The 21,072-nt window shown below is 31.2% G+C and overlaps 2 protein-coding genes across 2 annotated transcripts in view; both read right to left on the reverse strand.

Moving 5' to 3' along the window:
- rho-5 (rhomboid-5) overlaps nucleotides 1-11,690 on the reverse strand; it is a 134,580-nt gene extending 122,890 nt beyond the window's left edge. Inside the window, exons 1-5 of the mRNA XM_076417146.1 lie at nucleotides 11,677-11,690; nucleotides 11,338-11,397; nucleotides 10,213-10,380; nucleotides 5,986-6,148; nucleotides 5,637-5,923 (exon numbers count right to left, since the gene is read on the reverse strand). Of these exons, the coding sequence (XP_076273261.1) occupies nucleotides 5,637-5,923; nucleotides 5,986-6,148; nucleotides 10,213-10,380; nucleotides 11,338-11,397; nucleotides 11,677-11,690 (692 nt within the window). The remainder of the gene's footprint in view (nucleotides 1-5,636; nucleotides 5,924-5,985; nucleotides 6,149-10,212; nucleotides 10,381-11,337; nucleotides 11,398-11,676) is intronic.
- The window catches only part of LOC143205007 (uncharacterized), a 61,398-nt gene continuing 50,573 nt past the window's right edge, over nucleotides 10,248-21,072 (reverse strand). The window contains exons 7-8 of the mRNA XM_076418372.1: nucleotides 11,677-11,883; nucleotides 10,248-10,380 (exon numbers count right to left, since the gene is read on the reverse strand). Coding sequence (XP_076274487.1) covers nucleotides 11,747-11,883 — 137 coding nt within the window. The 3' untranslated portion in view covers nucleotides 10,248-10,380; nucleotides 11,677-11,746. The remainder of the gene's footprint in view (nucleotides 10,381-11,676; nucleotides 11,884-21,072) is intronic.

Raw genomic sequence — 21,072 nt, forward strand, 5'->3', positions numbered from 1 at the left:
ACAAAATAAGAAAATTTCAATGATAGAATGCAATAAAAAGAGAGAAAACTTGTAGATTTAGTAGAACCTTAAATTATTTGCCATTGTTTCAATCCCTAAGAAGAAAATTATTTTGAGTAAATTTTGCTGAATCGAAAAAAAATTGACCTTTTTTAGGGATTTTAGGGATAGATCCGCTCATTTTCTACCTGTTTCTATGCTACTACTGTCTGCTCTAAAATTACATTGGGATAATTGATCTTATATTTTTTAGTTAGTATACCTAAATAATCAAGTCTAAAACAATAAGAACCTTAATAAAACACAACAAGTGAGTAAAGTTGAGATATGCATTTTATTTCAAAAATATGTTTACCTTATAATGAATAGTACACTTTACAAAAAACCAATTTTATTTATAGAACATAAGGCAAATTGAATCACAAATTTTGTAAACTGTAATTTGTTAATTATTATTTCAAAGCATCTTTTGAACGAGGCGGTATATTAAAAAATATCTTGATAAAAAGAAGCTACTTTATTTGCAAGATAAAGTAAATAATATAAAAAAATTAGCCATTACTACAGAACTTCGTAACCGTTTGTTAAAGTTACAATTTAAAATCAAGACATTGGTTACAAAGATAATAAAGAAACTGCGAACAAAAAGAAAATTCGCAGATTTGAATATTTTTAAAACATTTTAAACAAAAACGATTATCATTGCAAATAATTGTTTGGTAACGTATTATATATATCGTGTTATTTATTAGGGCAAGACTAATATAATGCAAGAACGAATCAGTCAGGTGGTTTTGAAATTAACCAGAAAAACTGGTGAAAATAACATGTTCCAATATCCTGAGTTTTTTTTTCAATTTCTAGCCTTACATGCATATTATGCTTTTTATTTTATATTATACTGCTAATTTACAGTATAACTCGGCTAAAATTTCGATATTTTAATCTTCTTTAATTCGTGGTATTCTAGTTTCCAATAACATTAAGTTTTAACTAAAGCTCAAGTAAATCTATTGTAAAGTTGTTTGCTATAAGTTACGGGATCAGTGCGTTATTAAACTTCAAGGTATTCTCATATACTCTGGACAGAGAACTCTGACTTTATATTGAAATACATAGTTTCATTAAATATTTAGTTTCATTTGTTAGATCAATACTCGGTTGAACAACATGAGTAATATGGTAATAAAGTCCTAAAGTAAGTATTTCGTACTATAGTTAAACTATGGTATCGAAATCTATGTAATTTAAATATAGTTAGGGATAAAGATACTTATTGGTGTGTTTTGGGAAGCGAAACTTTTGTAAAATTATTGTTTTCTCTACAAAAATAAAAAATCTGATGCAAACAATATTATGTGTTCATTCACCACTTTATTTTCTTCAACAGTCTATTTTCTAGTTTGAAGACCTTAGGCTCAGAAAAAAGGTTGAAGAGGAAAAAAGGTGCTTTGAGGGACTATCAGAGTAAAAGTATGTAGTAAATATGTTTTAAAATTTTAAAATAGTGAAGTTGAAATTTTAAATGTAGCTTCCGCTATATTTTTTTATCTATAGAAGTACCTCAATGTACGAATTTTGAACATATATACTAAAACTCCTACAGAATGGACAAGAAAGCGTTCTGGATAACCAAAATAATTTGAAAACAATGAATTGGAATATATATATATAGGACGAAAAACCAGCACAAACTCTCAACTTTCATACAGCTTAACAGTAATAATCAACTGTTCCTAGACATGTAATAGAAAAAGTCTTCCTTTTGAACGAGTACTAGAAGAATTGACTGAAATTGCCATCTTGAACAGTTTCATCAACATCGCGATTTAATTGCTTGCTAGACGAAAAGAAAAGTTTCCTGGAAATCGATCCACATCGATAACGAAGAGGATTATTCATGCTCAAAAAGCCTCCTTGAGAAGTTGTTCCCAAGTCAAACAAATTGAAGGACGTATTGATGCAAAAAAGTCAACAATAGTCGCAAAGTGGTGAAGGATACACTGTTGTAGCTCGAATATAAAGCTAATGGCTTTAAAAAAAAAATTAAAAATTATTAGAATACATGCAAGCACCTAATATATAAAAATTAATATTGTTGTACACTTGAAGGCATGCACATCAAAGGCCTGACCTTTTATCTAAATCTAATGAGTAGTATTCTAAAGAATAGAGAATCTTACTACCATGGCAAGCTTAGGTACTTATAGTCTAAGAGCTAGCAACGTTTTTGAGAGAAAATTTCAAGTAAGATGATGTTTTGACATATCATCTCTTTGATTCTCTCGGTCAGCACCCCGCCCATCTGGCTGGCGGCAGGGGTTGTGTTTAGAAGTACGCATCGTAACTGTACAGGCAAAATAATGAATTTTTAAATTAACTAAGAATAGATTTTTTTAATAGGCCTAACAAAAACATTTAATTCATTGCCAGATATTTTTATGATTGTTTATGTTTTAATGTGTCAGACGCTACTTTTTATTTATAAAAAAATTCAAATTATTTCAATGTGGCTGTAATTTTTATATGATATTTTTTTAAGTATCAAAATTAATTAAAAAAATAATTTGTCAGGCAATGATTCTAACACTGATTAACACCGGAAAATAAAATAGGTACGTCGAAAGAGTGCCGTACGTAGGCGTAGGTGTTCCGTACTATCAAGGCAGTATTTTAGTCTAGAAATTTGAAAAATGTGATGCATGCATATGATTCGAAATGAAAATTCGAAAACGTCAAAAACTAATAAAAAATCTTTTTTTCAAACAGCCATTATAGATAATTATAATAAAAATATCAGTTTTTGTCACTTCAATTTATGAACAGTTTAGGTACATACAAAAGCTGATTTCACTTTATTGGCGGGTTATAATGTTATCCTTGTCTTACTATCGATACATGCGTATTTAGTTGTCTCGCGTAACGGTTGATATATATTATGTAAACATTGGGGTTGATGCTATCTTAAGTAAACGCAACCAACGTTATTTGCATGTAAATTTGCTTAAGTAAGTCTTTGTCCACTGATTCATAGAATATCCCTATTGCAAAAAATACGTTTTTATGATTTAGTATTACATTTCAACATGGGTATTAAGTTTCTTAGAAAATCTTAATCCTATCTATAAAAAAATAAAGTGTATTATTTTTCCTTTACAATATTTATTGTGCTTTTCTTGTCTTTTCTGTTTCATAAATATATTAAACTTAGTGAAAACAAGTTTTAAATCATTTGTTTAAGTATAAAATACTAAAAATAATTTGATTTAAGCCGGCTTGGTTGGCGTAGTGGTAAAGGCGACAGGACGGTCCACCTACCGTTGCGATAGTCGCGAGTTCGAATCCTGCTGGGTCGTAAATAATTTATGTTTCTAATTGTTTAACGTCATTAACCATGTTGGGTAAGACCGGATGTCTTCTGGGATGATTTCTAAGTTGGTCACTTGTCAGTTGATAGGTTTAATGCCGAGGACCGTGGTTTGGAGTCCACGTTAAACAGTAGATCTAGTCCAGACAAACCCTCGTTGGTAAAAAAGGGATTTTAAAATATAAAAATACTGATTTAATATTTATGTCGAATTCTGTTGGGGCATGGTCGTAAATTTATGTTTGCGACAATTCAGTTGCGAATACTCAAGTTAAAGAAAAAAATTGGTTTCTATGGAGATAACGTACTTGAACCTCTTCGCGAACCACTGAACAGCATAGCATATTAATAGTAATGTATGTTTACCCATTTGCATTCATTTACTTTCTCCTTTTTACCCTCTTACTTGACCAAAAACAACGACGTGTTGATGATTCGGAGCAGTGTTTGAAGATGATCAAGCGTAATAAACCCGAATTTTTGCGTCGATATGTGACAATGGATGAAATATGGATCCATCATTTCACTCCGAAGTCCAATCGATACTCATCCGAGTACACTGCACACGATGAATACGCTCCAAAGCATGGGAAAACGCAACAGTCGGCTAGCAAGGTTATGGCGTCTGTATTAGGGATGCGCATGGAATAATTTTCAGTGACTACCTTGAAAAAGGAAAGACCATCAACAGCGACTATTGCATAGCGTTATTAGTAGCTGCTATTTTAACGTTTCCAAGTTTGTTATTACCAGTTTTTTAACATGCGGTCCAGCATTGTAATGCTGAAAAATGATATTGTTATGTCTTTGATTGTATTCTGGCCAGTTTTTCGCGTAGTACTCGGGTCAAAGACATCACTTGAAGTCGATAGTGATCCCCATTAATAATTTCAGTAGGTTTTAACATCCCATAATAGCAGGATAATTGAAAAGTCCCCGGCCTACCATAGTAAAACCCATTATTTTGGCAAAATTTGTTTTTTTTTATTCAACATATTTCCCTTCAAGGGTGATACACTGATTATAGCGACCCTCCAACTTTTCGATACCATTTTTGTAGTACGATTTGTCCTTTGCTTCAAAATAGGCTTCGGTTTCGGCGATCACCTCTTAACATAAAATCAGTTTCGAGAAAATCATGTTAAAGATTGAATTAAAATTGTTACTCGGTAAATATATATTAAATATTTAATTGCATTTTATGTAATTTACTTTTATAGAAATAAGCTTGTTTTTGAAAGTGACAGTGATTGAATAAAACTTAATGAATGTTGGTTTATGATACAGTGCTGACAATTACCAATACAGGGTGATGAAAGAGGAAACAACTAAAGGTTAGTATACAATTAATATACATTAACTGTAGGAAATTGTATTATAGAGTGTGAAAGCTTTATGAGAATATGTGTTATTGTTCAGAATATACATGAACATTTGGTTAACATGTATGAGGAAATAAATAATATTAATTCTTCTGCAGATGTGGCAAATACATTAAGGAGAATGCAGTGATTAAAGATAGTTTTATCAAGAAATATGTATACAGGTAGTAACAGGACAAACTAAAGAGAAATATAGTAATATCATAATAACTTTATAAGGATATATTGCCAGATATATTGCATATAAAGAAACAAGAACTAAGCGTAAAACATAAATATGCTCTCTAATGAAAGTAAAATACATTACCCATATACAACTGTTAATTAGGTAGATTGGGCCCTTGGGGGATACCAGTACATCAAAAAAAAACGCGCCTAGAACGCTACATATACTAGTGTGGAAAATAGCTCAATGTATATATAATAAAACAACTCTAATCTATAAATTATTGAGGCTGTATAATCAATTGTAATTTTAAGTTCTTCGATAATATATGCATTAGATCTACTATAATGTTAATATAAATTATAACTCACAACATTTTTGTTTCATTATTTTATTTAGATTATAATTTTGTTATATGTTAGAGTCAAAATATACTAAAACTCGGAGTTGTTGCGGCAACATTGCGACGTTTTGACAGGTCTTCCGCGTCACCACTGTTTAGAATAGACTATATTATTATTTTTGTTAAATAGTTACCAATTAATGTTTGGATAAGAAACTCATCACTAAAAAATATTAAGACGATTAACCATAGGTATAACGGAAAATATATATTGGTAACAAAAGTCTATAAAATCGTTTCTAATCTTCACATTTTGACCAACGAGATGTGGTTGATGGTCTAAGTATACCTAAGTTAAAGAACTAACTTATTACTCACCACGTTTGCTGTGGTTGCCCTCTAGTGACACTCCTACTCAATGTCTGAGATTGCGCTGCTAACTGAGCAGCAGCTGCAACCGCTGCCGCTTGCGCCGCGGCTTGAATACAACCCTCGCATCGTTCTTGAGGTCGTGGAGGAGGTGTGGCGCATATTCTCCTACCTCCGCTGGCTCCGACGTATTCCACACCACCTTCACATCCGCCGTGACGACAAGATATCAGAGCAGACGTCCTCGACGACCCTACTGGAACCGCGGGGGTCATAGGACACTGCGTACCTTTTTCCTGCAATAATAAAATGCACGGTACATGCTAATGGATGTTGTTGATGAGCCGTCAGAAATTACTTGTTGGAAATGAGCTCCTTGATAATTTTGGCACTGTATGTCTTGTAGACTGGAAGTATGGCCGCTGGCAACCGAACTGTTGCTGCTGCTCGATCCAGGACTGGACCGTGACATCTCTAATTGGCAGCATTTGGCTCTCGAAGGAGTCCCAAGATGAGAATACCTAGAATTAGATATATATATCTATAGGCCTTCCAAACATTCTAGTAATAGATGAACAGATTCAATTAGTTGTACTAAATAATTTTAAAGTAGATTCCATTAGGTAATAGCTGAATATCATGGATAAATATCGACTGATTATAAGGTTTAATGTAACGTTCATACCGTTTATATGATATTGACCCACATAAGTTATAGAAACCGTAATGAAAGAAATGATGCCTGGTGAATATATAGTCGGTGTGTTGGAGATCCCAGCTTCAGGTGCCAAGTTTAGACCTTTAAGAATAGTTATTCAAGAAAAAGGGACAAAAGGAAAAAGGGACTACCTGACTACACAATAATGGATTAATAATGGATTTACTTTAAAATTATTTAGGTAGCCGAAAGTAATAACAATGATACGTACACTGTTATTACCTTCGCTTACCTAAATAATTTTAAGGTAAATCCATTTAAAACCTTATTGTGTTTAGTGTTCAGTTCACCTAAATATAATTTCAATCTTTAAGCACATAACTTGCATATACCGCACACGGCTTTAAATATATTTTATTACAGTACATATATTTCTGAGCATTTTTTCACTAAAAGTTGATAAAATATAGCAATTTCAGTTGATACAAAATGGAAGAATGAATTTTATTTAGTCTAGGTGAGAATAAATTCATTGTTTTTTCAGTAGATGGTTGTAATAAATTATATTTGGTGCAATAAAAGTTTAGGCGGTCTATATTAGATGCTATTAAAAAGCAAACTCTTGTACTAAGGAAAATATTTGGTAGTTTTATGAATGATTGAGTTTCTATCAACTCATGTTAAAGGTGGGTACCTAATGCATTATATTTTCCAATTTAATAGTAAATAATTTTTGAAATAAATCATTCATTATAGTTCTGATACCCTAGTTTAAAATCAGGCGCAAAATATTGCTTTGATAGATTCCGTTCTGATAATTTTTGTAAGTCTAAGATGCACAAAACTTTTGCCCAATTGTCTTCCCGCATTTCAAAACATTTCACCAAAATATATTTGGAACCATTTATAAAAGATTGACCTTTACAATGGGTACAAAGAGAAGCTATTCAGCTGTATTGTATCGATTCAAATGATATCCAATTACAGCCGAAAACATACAAGTTAATTTTATAAAATATTTCGGCTCTAAATTGCTCACCGTGGCTTGCAATGGTAAGATTTGGGCACGACTTCATATATCCACCAAATATATAAGGTGCATTGCTGCACTTTATACAGCTGGTTTATTTTCTGATGGTATGGAAATTTGGATAAACAATTAGACACCATTAAATAAAGTAAATTTCTATAGAGGGGGGTCTTATCTAAATGAAAGCCGGCAGTTGTAGCATCAGACTATATTTTGAACAGAATGGTATTGTCCGTATATGTAAACAAGTGTTTTTAGTTCTTGAAAAAAGGAAATTACGTTGTATTGTAAACTTAATATAGTTTAAAAAAATAGGTAGCTTGACTTTATTGAGATAGTTGTTTCTTATCGTATTTATCACTTGCCTATAAACAAATATGTCCTATACAGAAGCCTTCATATTTTTTTTATAATGTTAATGCTAACATTCTGAATCTATTTTAATGAGGTCGACATAACATACTCTAATACACATTATAAATATGATTTTTTTTAAGCACCAAAAAAACTAAATACACTAAGCAAGACACAAAGAAAGACATTAACACGCTATTCAGTCTGAGTCATAATATCACCACCCATCATTGACTATGATATAAAAACATATTTTCTAGTTCCAGCAAAAAAAACCTTTTAGTTTCTTAATTAATATGCTTTCAACTAAAAATAACTTTGCCTTTAATATAAATGTTAGCGTAATGGCTAATATTTATAGTTTCATCACATATTTATAATGTCCTAATACCCATTTGTTTAGAGAAGATACATTATATTTATTAATAATTCTGTTGTAATTTCCTCAAATTGATATCTGTATATCTGTAGTATTGATTTAATTTATATATTTTTTATTCTTTTGTCGACATTGATATGCCATTATTTCAACGAGAAAAAAGAAAGGGCTTTTTACATCGAAGAATTTCTGAATATAAAAATTGATATACAGGGTGGTACAGAAAAATATTTACTTCTAAAAATTGCAAAAAAGTTCCAAATCATATAATTATATAAATTATAAATTACATTACAATTATTATCACAATTTCTGAACATTTGTAAGGTGTTAACTAAGCTCAAGTGAAATAAAACTTATCGCAGCAATATGATAATGAATGGAACATACTAACAGATCAATTGAAAAGTCCCCGGCCTACCATAGTAAAACATATTTTTTTGGCAAAATTAACTTTCTTTATTCAACATAATTCTCTTCAAAGGTGATACACTGATTATAGCGACCCTCCAACTTTTCGATACCATTTTTGTAGTATGATTTGTCCTTCGCTTCAAAATAGGCATCAGTTTCGTCGATCACCTCTTAATTCGACGAAAATTGCTTCCCAACGAGCATTCTTTCGAGATCTGAGAATAGAAAATAGTCGCTGGGAGCCATATCTGGAGAATACGGTGGACGAAGTAATTGGAAGCCCAATTCATAGATTTTTGACACGGTGCATTGTCTTGGTGAAGCAGCACTTTCTTTTCCTTCAAATGCGGTCGTTTTTCGGCGATTTCGTCCTTCAAACGGTCCAATAACGCTATGTAATAGTCGTTGTTGATGGTCCTTCCTTTTTCAAGGTAGTTAATGAAAATTAGTCCATGCGCATCCCAAAATACAGAAGCCATAACCTTGTCAGCCGACTATTGCGTTTTCCCATGCTGTGGCGCGGGTTCATCGTGTGCAAACCACTCGGATGATTGTCGATTAGACTTCAGAGTGAAATGATGGAGCCATGTTTCATCCATTGTCAAATATCGATGCAAAAATTCGGGTTTATTACGCTTGATCATCTTCAAACACTGCTCCGAATCATCAACTCGTCCTTGTTTTTGGTCAAAAGTGGGCACGCGCGGCACTTTGCACAGAGATTTCTCATACTCAAATATTCGTAAATAATATGATGTACATGCTCAGTTGATATCTTTAGAGTGTCTGCTATTTCATTCAGTTTCAATTTACAGTCATTCAAAATCATTTTGTGGATTTTTTTTAAGTTTTCGTCGGTAACAACCTCTTTTGGGCGTCCATTGCGTTCACCGCCTTGGTGCTCATTTCACCACGTCTAAATATAGCATACCAATCCTTGATGGTTGATTTTCTTGGGGCAGTGTCCGGAAACTCGGCATCAAGCCAAGTTATTGCTTCAATTGTATTTTTTCCCTTCAAAAAGCAATAATTTATCAATATGCGAAATTCCGTTTTATCCATTTTTTTTTCACAATAACAAAAGTTGTTTCACTCAAAATGCTATAATTCACAAACTAATGATCCGACCGCTGTCAAATTTATACACGCATCTTTTAAGACTTAGGGCTAACTAAAAAAATATATTTTAATCTAGTAGCGCCATCTATCTATCAGGCCGGATACTTTTCAATTAAACTGTTACATCAAATAAACCGTTCTACAAAGATTATTGAAAATGTTAGAATAAAAGTAAGAAGATTACATAGAATTAAAAAAAAACTTTTTCTTATAAATTAGTTTTTTAGTTATTTATCTAATTAGTTTGGAGGCCTGGTTGAATGTCTTATATTATTATCACTATTAATTGGGATGTTGTTATAATAATATTAGTCCCAGATCACATGATTGCTAGGCTTTATTATTTTATTTGAAAGTTATTTTTAAAAGCCCATTTTTTTGAGAAGAAGAATTAAATCTATTCGACATAAAAAAAGTCTTTTAAAAAATTATGCGAACTTAGAACTCTTTAGATCTTAGACTGTATGAAATCCCTAAATAAAGTTTTATGAGAATTTTGTATACTGTATATAAATGTTTAAATATAGTTACCAAAATCATAATAAACACTTTAAGTAACGTTTATGTATTATGTTATTCTTATATCGATATCGATCAATATGATATTTTTTAAATCGTTTAAGTATCTCACCTGATTTTTTGAAACTGGTTCTGATTGTACTGCATCGGCAATCTGTAGTGGTAGGTTAGATCTCGTCGCATATAGGGGTCGCTGCTGTTGTATGGTTTTGCGTAGCGTTCGTATACTGGTTGATACGAACCGTAGAAAGATTCTTGCGGTTGGGGTTGAGGTACATATCTAAAAAAAAAATGGATATTTGAGGAAGTTGTTTTTTTATCTTTTCAGATTTTTATTTTATATTAGAACCGTATTGATTTTACTTAATATTATCAAACAATATAAAATGTTCTTTTAATATATACGACATAAGTTTATTATTTATAGTAGCTGTAGAGCCTCTGGGTTTTCATGGATGTAACCTGGCTTCATGTGAACTAGCAAACCTTTCCATTTATTGAGCTTTTGGATTGTCTTCGAAGAAACCAACATAAAACAACATTTTTAACCATTTTAACTTGGCAACGTCATATCAAAATAATTGGCAATATTTTCATGTTGTTGGTAAAGTTGATAGGAATACACTTATTACATAGTCCAGTCTACTGTTCCTTTCGTTAGCTGTCAATATCAATTATATCAATACCAGTGATGTACCAGATAGATACTAGACCCCAGAACGCAACCCTACCAGTGATGTTCTCACTACATATATTTCTTTAAATTCATAATATTTATCTACTTGTTTGATTCTTCTGTTTGATATTGCTTAATTTATATATCAAGCTGTTAGGTGTTAAGCTTTATCGAAGATTTAGGAAAATTACAGAATATATTTATTTTTCAATGATGTTCGTTATTTTATGGTCCGTTAGATTATTTTATTGTTCAGTACTTTTTTCTGAATTTGAATTGACAATGCTACAATAGATTTTTCTGTTTCTTTTTTTTAATGTTTCCACAAAGTTGAAATAAACAAATAGGACTCTAGTATTGTTAAGTAGTTTGCAGGTGCATGGAGTAGATGGTAAATTTTATTATAGCTTTTCTAAAGAATTCTTTAAACATTCCTCTAGTATTTAGATCGAATTCCGGTGCTTTCATTAGATTCAGATTTACTCTTATCTCCTTGGTTAGTTATTTTGGAATAACTGGTGTGATTGTTTCGAATTTTAGGTTATCACTATTAATTATTACATAACTTGTTTGTCCCTGGCTATGCCACTATGATCCTCAATCGAAACAGGAGCTCCTAAGCTTTGAATAAAGGTATGATTGCAGAAATCGACCAAAAATATACTAAGGAATTTTTTTTTTTGATATCGAAAATATTTTGGTTGTGAAGAATCTATCAAGCTGGTAAAACATCGAACTCAGATTATAATACTGACATTTTGCAATAACTAGGTGTAGAATCACCAGAAAAAATGTATTCAAATTCAAGCATATTATATTCAGCAAATTGTTTTTTAAATATCTTATATTTATTTGTTTTAAATGCATGAAATGTACCAAACATAGAAGTATTGATCTTACCTTTCAACAGGCATGTGAACGTTGGGAGGTATGTACCTTTGCCCTTCGCTGAACCTTTGGTCTTCGTTATTCACCGGTTGATGGTACCCACTAGCGGGTGTGGGACTGGTACCAGAAGAAATCTGGTATCGGTCTTGTTTATACTGATAGTATCGATCTGATGATGATTGATGTGGCGTATTGTAGTGGTATTTGTCCTGATGGTACCTGAAAATAATTGTTATCGATATAATGTTCCCAAACTAAATAGTTTTAATTTTATAATCATTGTGAATGTATTAATTACATACTCTAACAAGGCTCAAACTTGCGTGTGAGTGTGTGTTGTTTCTTGGTTTAGCGCTTGATTAAAGACAGCTTCGAGTTTCACAGGAAATTCTGCACAGCATTTCTACTTCTATACTCATTTTCGAAGGCGAAAACAAAATTGGTAGGTCATTTAAAAAGTAGACAGATAGAAGATAATTATATGCAAATATATAATGTATGGCCTTCGAAGGATGTCGAACTTTAGGAGATATGATGTTACGTGTTACATCAAACATTTCTTTAACAATATTCATGTCGTAACTTATTATTAATTAATTTTTGTTATATGCTATTTTAAATTAATAGAATAAAATTTGTTATAAAAAACTTACTCATACTGATCCTTTTAAAACGATCTACTGGTCCTTTAAATTAATTCAGAAGTTTATTATGCCATATATTTACTCCAGGTGAGGGGATAAGGAAATGTATCAATAATTCTAGAAACAAATGGAAAAGCGTAAATATCTGAAAAGTTCTCAGAGAATACAGGAAATGACTGAATAAACAGGAGACAAAAAGAAAGAATAACTTGAAAATCCAAAATTTACATTTGTAGTAATGGATATTTCAAAAAATATTTCACTTTTTTAAAAATATTACAAAATATAAGAAAAAATTATGGTTTTCCTCTAAATTAGTTGTTTGTATTATTTATTTTAATTTAAATCTGATTAACAATACTTATAAGATTTTTGAAAGGTAGTATTTATATTCAGTATATATCACTATGTAAGACAGTATGATCCAAACACGATGGAGATTATGCCAAGGATAATTCGAGATGATAGTTTAAAATGTCCTCGGACACGGAAACTCAGGTCCCCTGGCAAGAATACAAAAGGAGGATTTTGTACGCCAAATCCCTGGTGATTTAGGGGGACATGTTAAACAAACTGTATAAAGCTAATGGAGATGTCTGAAAAAATCATAAATCCATTTTAAAATTACCTTAAAAATGTTGTGATTCGTAAATTATTCTGAAAAATATTATTGTGTTTTTGCATATATTTTGATTAGCGATATCTATTGGTGAAAATGTGAAAAAACAACCTAACATTAAATTATAATATAAATAATATAGTTAACTAAATTTACTCCTCAACGAAATATGGACATATAAACAATAAAAACATTACACATAAACAAACTAAATTCAACTATTCATTTTACTGAATGGCACATACGCTCGGCTAGCCAACTATATCTTGTTTACTTCCCTGTAATAGTAGTTGTATAGGTAGTATAGACAATTTCAGTCATATATCTTACAAGTCAAATAAATGCTACTAGTGGGGTACTACTAGAAAATCTAACATAGATATCCTCTAGAGGTTCCAGAATAGAGTGTTGCGAGTCATCGTCGACGCCCCATACTACGTGTCCAACAAACTGATTCAACGCGATATCTCCATAGAGCCCATAATGAGTGTGATTCGAAGTGATAGTGCGAAGTACTCTGAAAGGCTATTAGTGCATCCCAATGCACTCGCTAAACAGTTAAATGTGCGCGATGACAGTGAAGTGCGTATGCTCAAACGCAAACTACCATAAGAACTGATTAATAGACACATAGAGTGAAATTTAATAATTTCTAGAATAAGTTAGAAGAGTCATTAGAATAAGTTAGGATAAACTTTAAAATAAGTCAGAATAGTATCTAGAATAAGATTTAGATTATAAATTGTACAGCAGATCACTTACTGAAGTGTTCTTATACATGTTAGGACAGTTACATTTCCGTTACATATTATATAACGGAAATCAAACAATAATACTTATTGCCCACGGGGATTGTTGACGTTCATAGATATTAATTAAAAAATTAATCAATTATTTAATTATTAATCATTAATTATTTATTAATTAATCATTAATTAATTAATTAATATTAATTATTAATCAATGCAGGATAGGGCAACGTTGATATCAAAATAGTGTCAGTAGTCAAAAATGGTTTTTTGTGTTATTTTCCTTTTCACCAATTAGGATTTATCTTGTGTTAAGGAACCACGGTCCTCGGTAACAAGCTTAGCGACTGACCTACGTAGAAATCACCACAAGACATCCGGTCTTATCTAGCCTTGTTACTGAAATGACTGGGAACATATTACTGGTTGGAATTTGCACTTTTGCCTTTCGTACAGTCACAATTACACAAATATAAATTAAAAATATACATTTACGGTCATAAACCAGCAGGACTCGAGTCCGTGACTACAGCAACAGTAAGAGGACCGTCCTGTCTTCTTGATCACTGCGCCAATTAAACCGGCAGTAAAATGATTTAAACTTTACATAAACTATTTACTATATATTGGCGATATTTTATAAAGTATTCAATCATTTATTTGCCTCGATTAAAGTTAAATAATTATACCGAATAGTGTATTGAAAACTAATTAATTCCAATGGACGAGAACATATTAATCAAGAGAAGTAATGATATGTTTGAACTGCACTGGATCCCGGCTAATGGGGGTATTTAGAGAAATTTATCCGATTTAAATGCGTTAGTGTTTGCTGAGTGAGCTGACCTGAAATGTAGAGTCCGCATACATCAGCGACCTTTCGAAAATCTATGGTTTAAAATCGAACGGTTCCAGTCTCTTTACGGAGAAATTAACTGCCAGTTAGAGCAGCGTTAATTTCATCAATGGCCCATAAAAATTATAACGTGGAGAGTACATAATTGGAGCAAAGTGTAAAACTATAACGGCAATCTATCGGGATAGGTCATTTTTTGCGATGTTGGTTTAATTTTTTTGTTTTTTTATGTTTCAATGTTGAATATCCATATATAACACTGTATTTTTACATGTATTACTTTTTTTTCTCAATGAGAGATTGCGATTAATCGATTACTAAGAGAAATATAGTAGCCCTAAGATCACATTATTAAGAGTCATTAATATTTTGAGTTTAAAAAAGTTATTTGCACAATGGGAATCGCATTCTTTAATGGAACAAGAATAAATTTATGTTAATTTAGATATGGTTAAGATGGTTTTATGTGATACCTGCAGATACCGTCATAATCTTAAATCAAAAAAACGAAATTAACTCAGTGACTTTTTGAATGAAAGATTTTTTTCGTTTTATTTTTTGAAATAATCTTCTTTTAAACTAATACATTTAGTGTCTTTCCATTTTTTTTTACCAAATAATAGATTTGCGAGATATAGTCTATTCAAATTTTTCTTATATATGCGTCATGGAAATTTGTGACGTCAAAAAGTCGTAATGTTGCCGCATCAACTCTGAGTTTTTGATAAGAGATTGCGATTAATCGATTACTAAGAGAAATATAGTAGTCCTAAGATGACATTATTAAGAGTCATTAATATTTTGAGTTTAAAAAAGTTATTTGCACAATGGGAATCGCATTCTTTAATGGAACAAGAATAAATTTATGTTAATTTAGATATGGTTAAGATGGTTTTATGTGATACCTGCAGATACCGTCATAATCTTAATCAAAAAACGAAATTAACTCGGTGACTTTTTGAATCAAAGATTTTTTTCGTTTTATTTTTTGAATGAATCTTCTTTTAACTTAAGACATTTAGTGTCTTTCCATTTTTTTTATTTTTACCAAATAATAGACTTGTTAGATATAGTCTATTCAAATTTTTTTATATATGCGTCATGGAAATTTGTGACGTCAAAAAGTCGTAGTGTTGCCGCATCAACTCTGAGTTTTTGATCAGTTTGACTTTGACGTACAAAAAAATTCTAATCTAAATAAAACAATTGAACAAAAAAGTTAAAGATACTTACGCGGGAAGTTGTAAAAAAATCACTGAAAAATAAACCGCTCTCGTACTTCGGCCATAAAGCATGTTGAGGTTTAGAGGTATCAATATTCGAGAAAGTATCATTATTATTGTAATACAAGGCATATTTATCAGATCTAGCCCCCTCTGACACACTCTCGTAATAATATTTTTTATAATTTTATTATAACTTATCAAAAATATATATTAGAAAAACACTTAATTTCGAGTTTTTTTTTATCTTAATATAAAAATTAGTTACTCGTTAGCGTTGTTAAACGGCTTGATCAATTTGAATGGTTTTGTTGAAATGGTTGAATGGTTGAAAAAGAACAACTGAAAAATCGAAAGAATTGGTAACTTTGCAGGAAAATCACTTTTCACTACTATTTTTAATAGATGGTATTCCTGGCGGACCTATTATCTAGCTGATGTGCTGTTTAAAACTTAAACTTGAAATGTTTTTCTCCTTTTTAAACACATTGTGTAATTTTGAAAAATTGGTTAAAGTGAATTAATGTAACTTCACGATAATTTATTTTGATCTGCGATTCCTTCTAGGTTTACACAAATCCATAAATTTTAGTGTGATTCGAGAACTTAGTTTGAACCTTTTAAATTGACAAATTTGATGGTAATGACAATTGTGTCGTTTTATAGTATTTATTACAATGCTGAGGAGAAACAGTATATCCGATCTTCCTCATCCTACGTATGATATAGTCATGTTGATATGCCCAAGTCACGTTCAACAGTGGATTAAAATTAATAAGCGTGTATTTAGAATGTACAGAGCTAGTTTGATAACAACTGAAGTAATGCCAGTACTTTATCCATATTGTAAGAGGTTGATCTATACTGGCGTACCACCTGTCCTCCAATTGTACTGTGCTGATGGAGTTGGAAGATTGATTAATATTGACAGGCGCGATTAAAATTGTAGGTGATACGAAATTCATCTAGCTCTCTATTAGAACAAAATAACTTTCTGAACAACATGGTATATCAAATTAATAGATCTAAAATATTGTGCCTATTTTATTCCATGATCAGTTTATTGGGCCTGGGAATATTTTTATATATCAATGGCATCATACACTAAACCAGCATCCAAACTATCTAATCAACTTATAAACTTACTACTCAAAATCAATTCAAAAGATGGTGAATTGAAGTTAAGTAAGCAAGACATGGCCTCGTGATATTAACATTATTCAAACAAGTATACATATACATAATTAGCAGACTAATTAGTAAACACAGATCACAGATGTTGCTGTGTTGTCTGAAGCTGAAGTAAATGTATTGATTGATTGGGCGGACATATAAAATATCCATTAAAATACAAAAAAAATTCACGATGTTTGATTGAATATATGATGCACAGAAAAATTTATATAGAAATAATTCCAGAAAAGTTTCCAGACAGTTGCTCTAAGATTTATTACCCTTGCATATATATGCTTTACATCAGTGCAGTGATGTCGTCTGATTATATTATATTAAACATTTGCTGTATACGAGGGTGCATGGCTATATACACAAAATATTTATTGCTTGCTATTGATATCATATCAAATGCAAAAATATTTTGCATTTCTTGCCAGCAATGTTTTTGAAATATTTAATGAGAGTAAAACAAATAAACAAACCAGACCAAACCTACAATCAGTAATCAGTATTAATATTATATATGGTTAGTATGTTTTTTAACCTTTAATAAGAAAGTTGTATCCCAAAAATTAAGAATAGCTAATATTAATTTCATAATCTTGTGTGGACACTGAGAAAGTTTCCTTAGAATAGATTGAATTAATCCTTTGTGAATTAATGAACTAAAAATTGTCTTGATTAAAATTGAAGTGTTCATCTGGGATAATATTGTCTGTTGCCGTAATCGTTAAAAACTTTGGGATCGTTGCGTTTTGCTCGCTTGGATAGTGGGCTTATTAAGAGTTTAGGTTTAAAGTTTGTAGTTTCGTTATATTGGCCGAGAACTTAAACTGTTAAGTTAGTATTAAAATGTAAACAAAACATTTTTAATGTGTGTTATTTATGTTTCAATTAAAATGTTTACGTTAGGCAATTAAAGGAGACTGAATGTCTGACTGACTATGTAACCATCTAAAAATAATAAAAATCAATCATAGTAGACACAATTTTATATTGCCCTCGGTTTATTTTGTTGGTATGTTACAGTATGGGAAAAAAGTGGAATTACAGTTTTATTTGACGTATCGTACAACAAGTTTGATTTTCATAAAACGTTTATTTGGTCACTACATTTTTTTTTCGTTATAATATATAAATTATAATGGTGACCACGGTTCGATATGCAATTTAGGGCTATTTTAAATGCATTTTTCATGACATCCTGCAACATCCGAGGGCGAATTTCTTCAATTTCGTGACGAATATTGTCTTTAAGATGTTGAATCGTTAGGGCTTATTCACATAAACTTTTGATTTGAAAAAAACTCATAAGAAAAAGGCTGGTGCTGTTAAATCCGGAGATCTGGCTGGGCCATGCTAAATCGCCACTTCGCGAAATTAGCCTCTGTGGAGAAACGTCATTCAATAATTGAATTGTTGATCGAGCTGTGTGTGCTGTGGCCTAATCTTGCTGAAACTATATGTCCTCTGGTCTTTGCTTTTCCATTTCAGGCACAAGAAAATTTCGCATCATGTCTTGGTACCATTCAGCAGTAACAACACCTTGGTCATTTTCAAAAAAAAAAAGACAAATGATGTTTCCAGCATGAATACCAAAGCCAACTGTTCTATTTATTGATGTGACCACTGAGAAGAAACTAGGATTCATCGCTCATTATCAATGTAGGCGAAAAATTTTCAATTTCACCAGACTTTTGATTGCATTACTGTACTCAACTCGTTGATCAGGATCTCTCGGTAGCAATTTTTGGACTAACTGAATTTTGTACGGGAACATTTTCAAATCAGTTTTCAAAATTCGCCTTAAACTGCGTGCAGAAATGTGTAGCTGGGAAGCACGTCTCCGAATTGATCTTTCTGGAGACTCTGCAACACTATCATGCACCAAAGCCACGTTTTCAGGGTTACGAGACGTTCGTTGTCTTTCACAACGAGACCTGTCTGTTGTCTTACCGTACTGTCGAAAATTCTCGTGTAAACGATAAATTGTGGTTTTGTGAGACACTGGACGATTAGGATATTTTTGACGCAATTTCCGCTAAGTGGCAATAATGCAACGATTATTTTTTATAAATATTGTTACTATTTCTGCTCGTTCTTGTTGCGTATATTTATCCATAATAAAATTTGGACGTTTACACAACACAATGGTAAAAGCGAAACTGAGCTAAATGTCACATGGTAGCCACACTTTTGCCCCACCTGTTATATAAAACTATTATATATAAACACAATGCCTTAAATTAATCATGTTTTTCTCATAGAGTAAAAGGATATTTACTATACCACTAAACATTATAACAAAGTATCATAAGTAAGATTATTTTCATAATTTCAACAACTTCAGAGCATAAATATATAAAATCTTTCTTCACTTTTTTGTTATAAACATAAGTATGGAATGGAATGGAATAATAAAAGGAAAATTATGTTTGTATATTAAAACAGAGATTATATGAACAAAACATTTTTGAAATTTAACTAAGCATGTATATTAAAACAATGATGAACACAATGCGGTATTTTATTTCTTACAATTTAGAAAAGTATATTAAAGGAGTGTATTTACAATGATTAAATTAACTAATCATTTTCCAAAATTAGGCCCATAAAGTACATAATCAAAATAATTGATGCAAGGTTCAAAAATAAAATGTCATATAGTTACATATTTATTATGTAACATAATCATTAGTTACATTAGTTACATAATCATTATACACCTTAATATATATTAATGCCTTTTAGTAATGTTTACAAATGTCCTGCCAATAATTCGTAATTTTTCTATTTCGTATTTCATATGTGCCCCATCTATACAAATTATGTAGTTAGTACCATTAAAACCTGCATATTTTCATAAGTTCTTTTACGTATTTATAGGGTTCTTATCTTTTATCCATATTAGTCACCTGAAATATATGTTACAAAACAATAAATACGCAAGGCTGATTAACAGAATCACTTCTTTACAGAAATTGTAAATAAAATTGTCTTATGTCCCGTGTGGGACAATTAAAATTCTATGAAACGATTTTATAACTGCTAATATTCTATGCAAATTTCATTTTAACTCATGATGCACAAATTAAAGTATTTATTAACTTCAATATTCCATTAGTGCTTTTTTAAAAATGTCCTGACTAATGACATTTAAGTTAACTAGAAGTTAATTCCACTAAAATTTACAGAAAAATCTTATCAATCTTTAATATTACCTCTACTATAATGATATACTAAATCTCTATCCATATCAATTAATAATACTCCCTAAACAATTAAATCAATAATTGATGTCGAAAATCTAAATATCTTGTATAATCCTTCTCGAATTTTTTTAATATATGCTGGCATGAAAATTTTACATATGTCGAGTTTCTCTATCGCAGCTGTATATACCGTCCGATAAAGCGTGCACATTAGTTTGTTTTCTGCGCAAAAAAAGTAAAACATAACTTTACGTGGTCATTCTATTCTTAAACGTTTTTTATCAAAAATTTCCATAACTCTAATAATTCTAACAATATGGAAATATAGACTCGCTTTATTTTAATGAACACTATGCTTTATTTTATTTTAAATTTTTTTTAAAAATAGCCCTGGCGAGATCTGATCCTAACACTCTACTGTCGGGGAGCTAAGCTCTTGGACCACAGAGCTATCCGCTGAGTTTGTTTATATAATTTGTGTCAACAATCTTGGCTGACACAGGTTGCTTGATATGGACGTGTTTTATTTTATTGGCATATATTCATTTGTAGCGTATATTACTAAAAAATATTAGGCCTAAAAATTCTTCCACCATATAAGCTATAACAGTGTCAAATTTCACGCCTCCAGGTGTCCCCATTTTCTCCGAAAAAAGAAAGAAATATTTGCTTTAATATAATTGTCATTGTTGCTATGAATGTCTATTTGGTATTAATCCAACTAGAATAATACGGCTTAAGTGATATCATGACAAAGTAAGCATAATTATCATTTTCCAGCTTAGATTCAAGCAATTAAGACTTAGTGGGCCTGTGTTCGCGTAGTGCATATTAAGCATTTATACATCGAAGTGGATGATTGATCTCAGATGTCCACAATCACTACATAGTAAAAAACAAAGTCGCCTTTTCTGTCCCTATATCCCTAT

The sequence above is a fragment of the Rhynchophorus ferrugineus genome, unplaced genomic scaffold (genome assembly GCF_030347505.1).
Source record: "Rhynchophorus ferrugineus isolate W39M unplaced genomic scaffold, kcgeb_rfMv2 rfM1, whole genome shotgun sequence".
In the NCBI taxonomy this organism is placed as follows: Eukaryota; Metazoa; Arthropoda; class Insecta; order Coleoptera; family Curculionidae; genus Rhynchophorus; species Rhynchophorus ferrugineus.